Consider the following 13,795-nt stretch of genomic DNA (forward strand, 5'->3'; position numbering starts at 1 on the left):
CATGATATTTACATTTGTGCTCTTTTCCTTTCTCGGAGGATTCGTAGGTTAGTTGGGTAGTAGATCAATATTCATGAGCTGCGTAGGTACTAAAGTATGTAAAATTCAAATTATATAAACAAAACTGTATCTAACTCTTTGGGGAAATAACCCACTTGTAGTTGCTCTCACTAAAGCTGTCAATGCACTTCTTTTATTTTTTTTTAATATAGTGAAGATCAGCTAAAGAAATGAAAGCCACTTGATGTGATTTGATAGACAAGTACATCGTAACACAAATAAATCCCCTACCTAATACAATACCCTGGTCAGCATCCCACAGCACTTCAAGGAATGAATTATAAAACAAAGGATGCCAGTCAACTAAAATGCTGCGAGGGACTACAACTAAATACAAACACACATTTCAGCAGAGTTTTTATTTTATTTACTTATATCGCTTAAGTGCACTCAAGTGCCTTTATGAGACATGAGCCTTTTAATAATTGTATGTGTGGCTGAGGATGTTGCTCAGTGCTTCCTATTATTTCTAAGCTTAGTTATCTAGGACATCTCCTTACATATCCAAATCCTCTGATGGAGTTTCAGCTGTTTCTATCAGTGTACTGATCATTTATGTATTGGTCTGATCATAAAAATTCACACTTATGGTTGCAAAAATTATGTGATTATGATCAAAATGTACTGGTTTGTGGCTTTTGTTAAGAGATGTACGTGCATAGCTTGCCTCTTCCATCATCTCTTGATTTTGTAATAATACAATTTTAATAATAACATTTCTAATGGTAGATGTATATTATGAATTAAAAATAGCTAAATAAAGCATGATACTTAGAGTGGATAATGAGAGCTGTTCTTCACTGAGCCCTGGAAATATATTTCTTAATTTTGAATGAGAGAAACTTTCCATTGGGTTTGGGAGAACAGAGAAGGATCCCGGTTCCTTCATACTGACAATTTCTGAGGATGAATAAAGAATTTAATAACGAGAATAACTATTGTTTTACGGTGTTTACATTGTGTCAGTTACTATGACAGGAGCGATACACATAGTATCACATTTAAGTTCTAATGCATCCTGTATAGATGATTTAGTGAATACATTTTCATGACGAGGAAATACTTAGAAACTCCAGGTAACTTGCAGTAGGTCATACAACTAGAAAGTGAGGTCGCTTACATCTGAAATCCCAGCACTTTGGAAGGCCCAGGTGGGCAGATCGCTTGAGCCCCAGGAGTTCAAGACCAGCCTGGGCAACATGGCACAACCCCGTCTCTGCAAAAACATACAAAACTTAGCCGGGCATGGTGGTGTGTGCCTGTAGTCCTGGATACTTGGGAGGCTGAGGTGGGAAGATCGCCTGAGCCCCAGGAAGTCAAGGTTGCAGTGAGCTGTGATCACCCCACAGCACTCCAGCTTGGGTGACAGAGTGAGACCCTCTCTCAAAAAAGTAAAGTGACAGAAGTGTGGCTCAAACCTACGTCTGTGTAACTACAGTGTCCCTGTTTCTCCTACTGCAACTTACGGTATGGGTCTGGAGAATCCAGATAATTGTTACCCTCTCTTTCCTGGGTTTAGAGAAAAAAAATTCTCCTAAATCCTGTTCTTTAAAAAAAAGCTCTATGGGGCTCTGAATTTGGGCCAAGATTGGGCCTTGGCAGTATTGTTGGGGTGACCTACCTGGAAGCTAATGAATAACCTTACATGTACTTCATCTTTCCCCACATCAGCCTGCTATTATACCTCTTGAAACTATGCATCCTCTTCTTGACCCAGCATTTTACTGAATGTTGTGTTTCCTATTTATATAAATGAAGCCATTCATTCATTCATTTTACGATGGTTTATTTTTAAAATCACTTTTCATCTTTATCACCTGCCATGTATCAAACCTTGTTGTAGGAGATGAATCAATGGAGAATTTTTGCCAGATCAAAGGGCAACTTTGAACCCCTTACGGTATACAACTTCTTCCAAAAAGCAGGCTGACTGATGATAGATTAATATCTAGTAATAGCAGTTCAACAAAGTTAATTCCCTAACAATTCTGGTTTGACATTATAACTGAAGACATTATTTTGTGGAAGTAAAATATTACTATCAGCTATTAATTTTGTTGAATAGACAATTGTCCTTGGGAAAAGATCTGGAAAATGGTTAGTCAGCTAAGTAGTGCTTTAAAAATCAATCAGCACATATTGATATACTCAAGACCCTGTGCTAGGTGCTCCACAAGATGTAGCTTTTGACTCCTTTCTCCTTTTTTTTTTCTCTATGCAGTCTCCTCATCAATGACCTTACCTCCCATAGCATCTATTCAGATAACTCCCAAATCTGCCAACTCCAATACTTCTAACCCCTAGAACTATAGTTTCAAATCCTAGCAAATATCATAATAATAACAAAAATTCAACATGTCAAGAAAGCAATTTTATTATTTCCCTATCATGTAGGTATCATTTTACTATTTTTGAGAGGATTTGAGAGGGATCAAGGAGAACATTTAGTCTATGTTAGTAATCCAAGCTTGAAGTACATAAAATTATGAGTTTCTATATGGTGAGCATGGAAAATAAGGGACAACTCTCAGAAATTCTGCAGGTTAAAATATTGGTAAGGATTGGTATTATTATAAATAACATTGTGTTTACTATGATTTGAATATCACTTCAAGATTTGGAGTCTTGAATGGGAAAATAAGAGCATCATTGTTAGAAGTAAGATGCCCTATTTGATGTCTGAGAAGATGGTCAACTGAATTTACTTAAATGCTAATACAAATTTTTTGTTGCAGCCAGGCAATACTTTTCCTTTATGGAACTAGCACTTTTTACTCTACCTTCCCACAGCTGTAGAGGCAGAGCCTAAAAAAGAAGGAAGTAAACATATGGATTATTTATTTTGACTCCCTTCTTTTCATCAAAACAAGACTGCTTTACAGGAATTTCTCCCACTTTACGATGGGGAAACGTAAGGCCAGAAAATTAGGCAGACTGTTTTCACACAGTCAGATCACATGACAGTTTCTAAATTCAGTCTCATTTGACTTAGTTGCTACTAAGCTACACCTACCTGCCCTTGCTGCCTTAGTCCCTGATTGGCTTACTGGAATTTAAGTAGCAGCAGATCAGGGAAAGCAAATCCATCTACTCTCATTCCCTGAAACAAGCAAACAGCCAAGTGACAAACTGTACCAAATTAGCACCTCCTTCTACCTTCATTATTGCCAACATTGTTCTGCCTCACAACAGACTTCAAACTTTGGAGCCATCTTTGACTTTCTCCTGCTATAACTGATCGGTTACTAAGTCCCATTTATTCTTAATTCTATCTTTTATATCCATTGTTTTCTTTATCTTCCTACTGTCAACATGCTACCTCATTACCTGTTTCTTGCACCATTTTGCTAACTTCCTGATGGTTTCCCTGCCATTAATCTCTCCTTCAACCAATCATAGTTACTTCTCCTAATAAGACTCAAGAGGCAGTGTGGGGTAGCGGTTGAGAGTCTGGAGTCTGTAGCCCAAAGGCCTGCATTCAAATCTTCAGGCTTCCAACATACAATTTGATTTTGTGCAAGTTACTTACTATTTGTTTCACTTTTCTCATCTTTGGAATGAAAATAATGATAAATCAGTTAATAAATATATAAAGCAAATGTTGAAAAATGTCTGGCACAAAGTACTTAATAAGTGTTAATTGCTGTTTTCATTGTTACTATCATTATCAAAGCATACTTTGGTTATGTAATTTCAATTGGAACTGATATTTTTATAAAAAGATCAAATCCATGTTCTCTGAGTTTGTAGACCAAACATTGTAGGCTAATACAAAACATGGAAAGGATAAGAATATGATTGAAGGCACATGATATTGGAACCGAAGAAGACTAAAAGCCCACGTATGCCTAAGGGTTTTGTTCCTTGTCCATCTGGTACCAAGGGCACCTTGGTGAACAGGGTCCCTATAAGCTCTGCAAAGTATGACCAGGAGAGCAAGTGTGTGGTCACTAGCAGCTGCTCAAAGCAACTCTATGGCTTTTTTAGTCACCAGGGAGACTAAAAAACTACTCCCTAAACAGAAAATGATAGAAAGCATGCTTCAGTGCTAGTGATGGCCAGTTACCAGTAAAAGGAAAGGAAAAATAAAGTAGGGGAGGGATTTGGAGACTGAGGTAGAGGCAGAAATGAAGGCAGAAAAATATATAAACTCAGAGTGATTCCCACACAAACATACACAAAGAGACCTGCAAATTCATGGAGACATAGACTTTGATGTGGTTAGCTTCCACTTCTGTGGCCTTTACTTGGACTCTTTAGATACTTTGTTTCAAATTCTGCCCCTAGGTATATACATCATATATATCTAACCTATAAACCTTTTCTCACACCATTCTCTCTCTCTTTTCTTTTCTTCTCTTCTCTCTTCTCTTCTCTTCTCTTCTCTTCTCTTCTCTTCTCTTCTCTTCTCTTCTCTTCTCTTCTCTTCTCTTCTCTTCCCTTCTCTTCTCTTCTCTTCTCTCTTTCTCTCTTTCTCTCTTTCTTTCTCTCTCACTCTGTTGCCCAGGCTGGAGTGCAGTGGCACAATCTTGGCTCACTGCAACCTCCACCTACCAGGCTCAAGCAATTCTCCTGCCTCAGCCTCCTGGGTAGCTGGGATTACAGGCACTGTGCCACCACCACCATGCTAATTTTTGTATTTTTAGTAGAGACAGGGCTTCACCATGTTGGCCAGGCTGGTCTCAAACTCCTGACCTCAAGTGATCCTCCTGCCTCTGCCTCCCGAAGTGCTGGGTTTAGAGGCCTCAGCCACCATGCCCGGCCACTTTTTCCTTTTAGTGTCAGTTCTATGTGTGCTTAAATTTACATATGCATGCACACACCTATACATATATTTTTTCATGTGTATTTCCTCTACTGTGACGTCTTCATTAAACACTGTAATCCTAAGAGTTTAGTTTTTTCTTCTTCCAGTGAACACCTCCAGAACTTAATTTCTTTTTACCTACCTAAAATCATGTGCTGGCTTTTTCACCAGCAATAGTTTTCAAGGTTTGAGTTTCAGACTATATTGTAAGCTTTTTGTGAATAGATGGTGTGTTTTATACTTGCCATGTGAGTACTGAAGAAATAGCAGGATAATTTGTATAATAATACCTTGACCAGATTAAAAAAAAGTCATAAGTGATGAGACCTACAAAAATATAGTAATGGGTAGATATTCCATCATACTTTTGTATATCTGCCTGTGAAAAGCATGAAAACATATAGGAGGATTAGTAGAAGGCAGCGTTCATATTTGGAGAGGCAGATGTTCATGGTTAACGGGCGAGTTTGAAGAAGAAAAATAATGGACTATGTCTTGATTCTGTATTAGAGTAGATATGGTCTGCCCAACAGCTCATCTCCTGCTTTTGAAAGGTACTTTGTGGTTTAAAAACTTTTGTTTATATGGTCAAATTCTCTTCATGTTATCTGAAGACATCTTGGTGTCTAATCTGTACTTGGCATTTGTATTTAAGGAAGTAGGCTATACATACAAAAACAAATATAATTAGGAATATTAATAATTTCACTGTGTGCATGTATGTGTCTGTGTGTGTTCATGTGTGTCTACCTCTCTCCCATCTCCCCTCCCAGCATTCATTTTGTGAAGGAAAACTAGTTGAGTAACTTGGAGCTATAGGAAATTAAAAACTAAAAACAATTATTATCATAGTAACTATACCAACTGGAATATTTAATGTGCACCAATGCTATGAAACAAGTAATTAAAACCAAAGTTGAACTGTATTGAAGAAAACCAATATAGAATTCTTGCATAATGTACTTGAAAAGTAAGTTCATGTGATTTTACTATCATCTAGTTACTTAACATCAGCATCTGTCAAGTAGGTGAAATTCTTTAGGAATTCTTTAGAGTGTATATAAATAATATATTTTATGAATAGAAATCATAAGTTTAAAAATTATTAAATGCTCAATCAGAGCTAGTCTTCTGATTTCAAACAGCATAGTAATAGGTAATTTCTTAGGAAATGTTCCACTTATATTTTCTGTCATCATATACATCTTTTATCTGTGGCCCGACTATTCACTCAACTCAATTTCATGTTTATAAATTTTCCTAGTTCACCTCAGGGACAGATGTTGGCAGTTTGAATGCTATTGATGGCTAATGATTATGCAATTAACATATAGCAACTGTTCAGCTTCTATAATATTTTATTAATGCCATAAGGATGATTTAGTTTTAAAAAACCTGTATAGCCAACTGCTTTTTAAACTTTGATAAAATATTTCTTTGGAATGTTTAAAGCAAAAAATATTTTTAAAATCCCAGAGCAAATTCACTTTATGCAGAGATGTTACAGTGTTGACTATGAAATTATCCCCACTAAAGAGATAAAATAAGAGGCATTAAATGTATATTCTCATAGAGTATTTCTTATCTTACAGATGAGCTCCGTGAAAATGTTACAGCCTCGTCTCAGTAGTATCCTGTTCAAACTCACATTTGAAGAACACGTAAACAACATCAAACCAAGCATCATAGCAGTAACTCTTGCCTGTGAAGAACTGAAGAAAAGTGAAAGCTTTAACAGACTTTTAGAATTAGTTCTTCTTGTTGGAAACTACATGAACTCAGGCTCAAGAAATGCCCAGTCTTTGGGTTTTAAGATCAACTTCCTTTGTAAGGTAAGATAACATTTTATAATGCTAATTTACAACAATAATCTTCCTGTCTATGAAAGGTGATACTGCAAATAGCAATCATGCATAAACCACAAAATTGTGTGCTTGAAAAGGACGAATTTTCTGGGATGCGAATTATATCTCAATTCAAACAAATACTTTTTAAAAATCTTAGTAAAATCTAAAAGACTTGAAAATTCTTTTGAATACAGTACTTAACATTTGCTGATTACATTTTACTGAAGTTTATAGACAAAAAATCCCCACTTTTATAAAGTAGATGCAGTATTGGCCAGGTGCGGTGGCTCACACCTGTAATCCCAGCACTTTGACAGGCCGAGGCAGGCGGATAACCTGAGGTCAGGAGTTCGAGACCAGCTTGGCCAACATGGTGAAACCCCATCTCTACTAAAAATACAAAAATTAGTGAGGGGAGATGACGGGTACCTGTAATCCCAGCTACTCCGGAGGCTGAGGCAGGAGAACCGCTTTAACACCAGAGGCGGGGGTTGCAGTGAGCCGGGATCACGCCACTGTACTCCAACCTAGGCAACAAGAGCAAGACTATGTCTCACAAAATAAAATATAAAATAAAATAAAATAGATGCAGTATCGTATTTCATTTACATTATTACTTATGTCTTTCTAAAAAGTATCTAACAAGCTAAATTTAATGAGGTAAATAGCCAGAAATTTATTTTTGAATATAGTTTGCTTATTCTACTCTAAGATAATGATACTCTTCAATGTCAAGTAGTATTGTACACTGGTATCTAGTGCATTCAAGAGGTAAAAAAGAAAATTGAATAATAATCAACTTGTTTTGACTGGATCATTTAATAATAACATTTTTGAGACTTATGAAAAGCAAACAAAGATACAGAGAAGCCCAAAAGTGCTTGTACATGTCCATTTTTAGGCTAGAGCAAACCACCTTATTCAAGGAAAAGATCTGTCTGTTATAGAAGCCTGAAAAGACTCTGAGGTGAAGGCCTGTAAGAAAGCTAGAGACGAAAATAAATCTGAAAACAAGCAATCTATCTTTGACATCTCACCATTCTTTCACTTTTTTTCTCTCACATTTGAAAACATTGCAGAACTTTGGATAGTTCTTGAAGTATATTATAATGAGAATCCCAAATCTAGCAATGGATATGACTTTCTTTTCTATACATGCATTAAATTGATGTTCATTACATATACATGGACTAGCACTTTGATAGGTATCAAAAATGATTTGATCTTGGGAGTTCTAACCCAAATAGACATAAAGAATAACACTTACAGATAGTAATAGGATGTACAATAGAATTGTGAATATCTGTTTATTCCTGATATATTTTTGAGGGCTGTAAGGAAAGAGAACAAGGAAGGAAAATAGGGAAAATTATCTGGAAATGCTGGATTTTGTGAAGAAAACATTTTACCCTCATCTTCTTGTGATATTTGGGGACATGTAAAATCATTTCATAATGCCAGAGGGAATAAGGCAATGCTTGTAATAAACTGTACTAAATCATGCCAGATTTATAGGATAAAATAAAGTATTTAGGACGTTAACATTGTATTGTATACCATATACCCAATGTTAATAGAGTCATCTCTTTACCATGGTGCTACTTGCCTAGAGTATACGCTATATGCACGGTGAGTAAATCTAAAAGTCTTCTTGCTTGACAATTATAAAAAGAGTATAAGTTAAAATATCATTAGAAATTTGTATTAGATACCTATTTTGCATTTAATTCATATAAAAATATTTTAAACCATTCTAATTTGAAGAAATATGTACCTTATAAGTGTCTTAATTTCACACTATTCAAATTAATTACATGAACTAATTTCTTTGAAGCAAGAATGAGTAAGTCATTTATACATAGGAACAAAAGATTACGTTAATCTCACTGAAGGATTTTACAGTTACATCTTGTATTTTGGAGAGAGGCTTCTTTCTGTCATCTACCTGTCAAATAAAAGTTCTTCTACACAGCACTGATCTGACATCTATCACTAGAGGTATGCTCAAAGGATTCAGCACAAAGATTTTTGCCAACTTCAAATAAAATAAAAAATAATCTTGTGGGAAATACTATCATGTAGCAATAGGTGTTCCAAAAGCAAAAGAAGTGAAGGTTTTAAAATCTGTCCCCCACTCCACCCCCAACTTTTCAGTAAGATTTTTATCTTCTGGGAAATTTTCTAGGAAAACACTTGTCATTTAGAAAGAGAAATATCATATACATGCATGATATTCCCATAATGTCTAGGACTCAAAGGATAGTCCTGGAATACAAAGGATTGTGAGTAAATGTAAATGTCTAAAATGACAGAAATTTTCTGAAGCACATAGAAATAGTTAGCTTAGGTCTGTATTCTGTTTGAAATAGAATTAAGTAACTACTGATGTGTAATTAGCTAGAATTGCTGTTTAATTTCAGTTGTATTATGAAGGATTTCTTGGTTGATTTTTCTTAGTGATTGCCTTCTTAAAGAAAATAGCAGGGGGAATTTCCCTCATAGAACACTGATTATGCTTTAAAAATGATACCATTTACTATCCTAAATTTTTCTAATGATAATTTCTCAGTGATTTTAAAACTAATCCAGTGCTTTTAACAAGAAGCTATAGAGTATGTTAAAATATTCAACTAGGTAAAAAGGAGGAATGTGGTTAAACTTATCAGATGTATCTTGTAGTAAGGTAATATAAAAATTTCAGATGGTCACAATTGGCTGTTATGGTATTTGGGAAGAAAAGGAAAACAGATGGGTTAACCAAAATGTCAACACTAAAGGGTATCATTATTGTAATTACTACCCTCACCACAAAATGCTTTGTTAATTTGCAGCAGTGAATTATCACTTTGTGAGTCACCAAACCAGTGTGCTGAACTGTAATAAAAATCATTTCAATGAAGATGAGCTCCCAATGTTAGCTTAGCCTGTTGGTTATTAAAATTCTAACCAATAGAAATGCTACACCTCAAGGCCATTTGTTTGCTTTTTTTTTTTTTCAGTATGAAATAGCATATATAATCTGCATAAGGACAAAACATTTAAAAATACTTAGCATTCCCTCTATACGAAGCTTTGTGGGTTTATCAAATAAGTACCTTTGTTTGTAAGTATCAGAACGTGACTCTGCCTGATTCAAGCAAAAAGTGAAACTTGCTGGAAAGATATGAAGTAACTCAGCCAGAAACTGAGGAAAGACTAAATTACTTGGCCTTTAAAAGAACAGCAACTGTGACAGCTTTGAGAATTCAGGTAGCAGGATTGAATGAAAAGTCTTTTTAGGATGTTGCCTTTGGGATATATCAACTCCAACCATTTTCCTTCTCCTTTGCCTATGTTTGATTCAAATTCAAATTATGAAGAGAGCCTAATGAGCCCGGTGTGGATTACAAGAACACCCCTTGTTCAAGGGAGAGCAAAAAACCTTGATTGACAGTGCTACCAAAACTACCTGCCATGGAAGATTGGTTATGCCCTAAAGGGTGCTATTACCAAAGATAGGGATATACCAAAAGTTAGGAGCAGGTAAAGGAATATCAGGCAGCTATAAACAAATACAAAATAAAACAGATGATCTATTCATCAGAGGTCTACAAACAATAGAGAAGATACACAGAAACCTCAAGAAGTTTGTGGTACAGTTGAGTAGCCAGGAAATACGCATACGGAATATTATGTAATGTCACAAGGTATACTGTCAGTGAGGGTAAAAATAAATGGCCACTGATATTAGCAGGAGTTCAGGGGAGGAAGGAATCTTTGGTGACTGGGCACTGCTGGTAAATTGAAAACGAAGAATCTTGAAGAATAGGTAGGATTAAGAATCCATAACCTTACAAAAGGGGAGAATATCGTGGGCTTAGAACCTACATTTTAACTTACACTTTGCCAATTACTAGCCAATTTTTCATGACTAAGTCACTTAGCTTCTCTGAATCTCAATTTGAGATTGAATATTTCTTGAATATTTCTCCCTTTACTTCTTGTGTCTTTTTTTTTTTTATTTCCTTGCATTGGGCTTCACCTTTCTCTGGTGTCTCCCTGATTAGCTTAATAACCAATATCCTGAATAATTTTTCAGGTAAATCAGGGATTTCTTCTTGGTTTGGATCCATTGCTGGTGAGCTAGTGTGATTTTTGGGGGGTGTTAAGGAGCCTTATTTTGTCATATTACCAGAGTTGGTTTTCTGGTTCCTTCTCATTTGGGTAGGCTCTGTCAGAGGGAAGGTCTAGGGCTGAAGGCTGTTGTTCAGATTCTTTTGTCCCATGGGATGTTCTCTTGATGTGGTACTCTCCCCCTTTTCCTGTGAATGTGGCTTCCTGAGAGCCAAACTGCAGTGATGGTTGTCTCTCTTTTGGGTCTAGGCACCCAACAAGTCTACCTGGCTCTGGGGTGATACTGGGGGTTATCTGCACAAAGTCCTGTGATGTGAATCATCTGCGGGTCTCTCAGCTGTAGATACCAGCACCTGTTCCAGTGGAGGTGGCAGCGGGGTGAAATGGACTCTGTGAGGGTTCTTAGCTTTGGTGGTTTAATGTTCTATTTTTGTGCTGGTTGGCCTCCTGCCGGGAGGTGGTGATTTCCATACAGCATCAGCTGTGGTAGTATGGAGAGGAACTGGCGGTGGGCAGGGCCCTAGAACTCCCAAGAGTATGTCCCCTTTGTCTTCAGCTACCAGCGTGGGTAGGGAAGGGCCATCAGGAGGGGTAGGTTTAGACGTGTCTGACCTCAGACTCTTCTTGGGTGGGTCTTGTTGCGGCTGCTGTAGGGAATGGGTGTGAGGTTCCCAGGTCAATGGAGTTGTGTACCTACATGGATTATGGCTGCCTCTGCTGAGTCACGCAGGTTGTCAGGGAAGTGAGGGAAAGCCGGCAGTCACAGGCCTCACCCAGCTCCCATGCAATCCAAAGGGCTGGCCTCACTCCCACCATGCCCCCACTAACAGCACCGAGTCTGTTTCCAGGCAGTGGGCAAACAGGACTGAGAACTTGCCCCAGGCTACCCACCTCCGAGCTGTGAAAGAAAAGGGCTTTAGTTCTTCCACTGCCTGTAGAGTCTACACAGCGGATTCATGCCCTCCACTGAGTTCTGGCCAGGAGGCTTCTTGACCACTTCAAGTTGTTACAAAGTTCAGCTGGAGACTTTCTTCTCCTTGTGGCTTTTTCCCCTGTGCCTCTGGTCACCCTCTGGAAGGATCCCTATGGTGCCAGGCAGGAATAGCCTGCTTGGGGACCCAGTGAACTCCCAGGACCTTTCCCGCTGCTTCCTCTACCCCTATATTTTGCTTGGCTCTCTAAATTGACTCAGCTGTAGGTGAGGCTGGAAACTTCTCCCTCAAACTAGACCTTCAGTTTCCCCAGTAGGGGTGTGTGTTCGGTGGCTGAGGATCTCCCTTTCCCACTTCCGCAGTTTGGGCACTCACAGTATTTGGGTCCTGCAGCAGCAGTCCCCTTCCTTCAGAGAGTCTGTGGGTCCTCTTGGGATTCCTGGTTTATCCCTGCAGTCGTTCTGGAGCTAAAATTCACGATGCAAGCCTCCTCACGCTTCTCTGTCCATCCGAGTCGGAGCTGCAGTCTAGTCCTGCCTCCTGTCTGCCATGATCCTCCCACAAATTCATAAACTTTCTTAAAACATGAGATTTTTTTGTGATGTTTGTTTTAGATCATCAGCTATCATTAGTGATAGTATATATTATATGTAGCCCAAGACAGTTCTCCTTCTTCTAATGTGGCCCAGGGAAGCCAAAAGATTGGACACCCATGATCTAGAGTATCTATGACGTGTAAAGCCTCATCTAGAGACCATTACATGGTATTAGTGACAGAGTATCATACCAACTATACAAAGGAAACATCCATCTCCATCCATCTTCCCCATAGAAGTTGTAAGAAGGAAAGTAAAATAGGTTCAACTTTATTGTGAAATAGAAAATTACCCCAGAAAATATGCTTTGTAGGGAAAAGCGACTGCTGTCTATGGCAGTAAAATTTGGAAATCTGTAATCCACACACACAAAAAAATCTACAAAAGACCTTAGGAAAAAGTCATACGTAAGTACACACAAAGTTTCACAGTGTCTAATCATTTCTAGCTAAAATAATGTGGATTGTGTCCATATAAACTCAGAATGTCAGCAGATGAATACATCTAGTCTAACCTCTTCAGTCCACAAGTGAGAAAACTGATGCTTGGAAAAGGAAAATACTTTAGTCAGTGTATTGTTCAGCTTGGACTGACATAACAGAAACCATAGGCTGAGTGGCTTAAAGAGGAGAAATTTATTTTTTCACAGTTATGGAGACTGAAAGCCTAAGATCAAGATGCCAGCAGGGTTGGTTTCTGGTGAGGTCTCTCTCCTTGGTTTACCATATGGCCACCTTTTTACCATGTCTTCACTTGGCATTTAATTTGCTGTTTTCTTCCCCTTTGTCCTTCACAAGACTCAGAACTCATCAAATTTGGATGTATATTTTATTCTGCATTATATCTCCAGTGTCTATTACATGTGAAGCTCTCAATATATTACTACAGATTGAAAGTCAGACAATTTGATTAAATAGAGGATTTGTTATTAATACTCAACATGTGTTAACTTGTTTTTTAAGTGAGAACATTTTGTTCCTCACAGATATAAAGGGCATATTTTTGCCAGCAAAACTGTTGAATATGTAACTGTAAGATTTTTTATGTTTTATTTGTAAAGACATAAAAATGTGTTGTTTGCTGTAAATGTAAATCAGCAACTCATTATTAAATATGGGTTATTAAATAAATATGGGACTCTTAATTTAAAACCAAAGATATTTTAGAAAATAACCACTATTGGATGTATCGAAAGGGAACTTAGCAACAATCAGTAAATCCTGGTCAACGGTCCATGCATTTGGTTGCCTGTATTTTTATAGTTTATAAAGTGTTTTCCTTGTCATTCAGGGAAGTTAAGTGTTATTAACCCCATTTTGCAAATTAGAAAACTAAAGCCCAGTGAGGTTATGTAATTTGTCCAAGATTCAAAAGCTAGTAAAGGTCCAAGTTGGGGCTTACATAAAGGTTTTCTATTTACAAAATTGTGTGGCACCCTGC

At 37.4% G+C, this 13,795-nt stretch overlaps 1 protein-coding gene across 5 annotated transcripts in view; it reads left to right on the forward strand.

The window, feature by feature from the left end:
• The window catches only part of DIAPH2 (diaphanous related formin 2), a 931,860-nt gene that overhangs the window by 434,374 nt on the left and 483,691 nt on the right, over positions 1-13,795 (forward strand). For all 5 annotated transcript variants that reach the window (XM_025372654.1, XM_025372652.1, XM_025372653.1 and 2 more), the window contains one exon: positions 6,460-6,699. In XM_025372654.1, coding sequence (XP_025228439.1) covers positions 6,460-6,699 — 240 coding nt within the window. The remainder of the gene's footprint in view (positions 1-6,459; positions 6,700-13,795) is intronic.

Source organism: Theropithecus gelada, chromosome X, assembly GCF_003255815.1.
Source record: "Theropithecus gelada isolate Dixy chromosome X, Tgel_1.0, whole genome shotgun sequence".
In the NCBI taxonomy this organism is placed as follows: domain Eukaryota; kingdom Metazoa; phylum Chordata; class Mammalia; order Primates; family Cercopithecidae; genus Theropithecus; species Theropithecus gelada.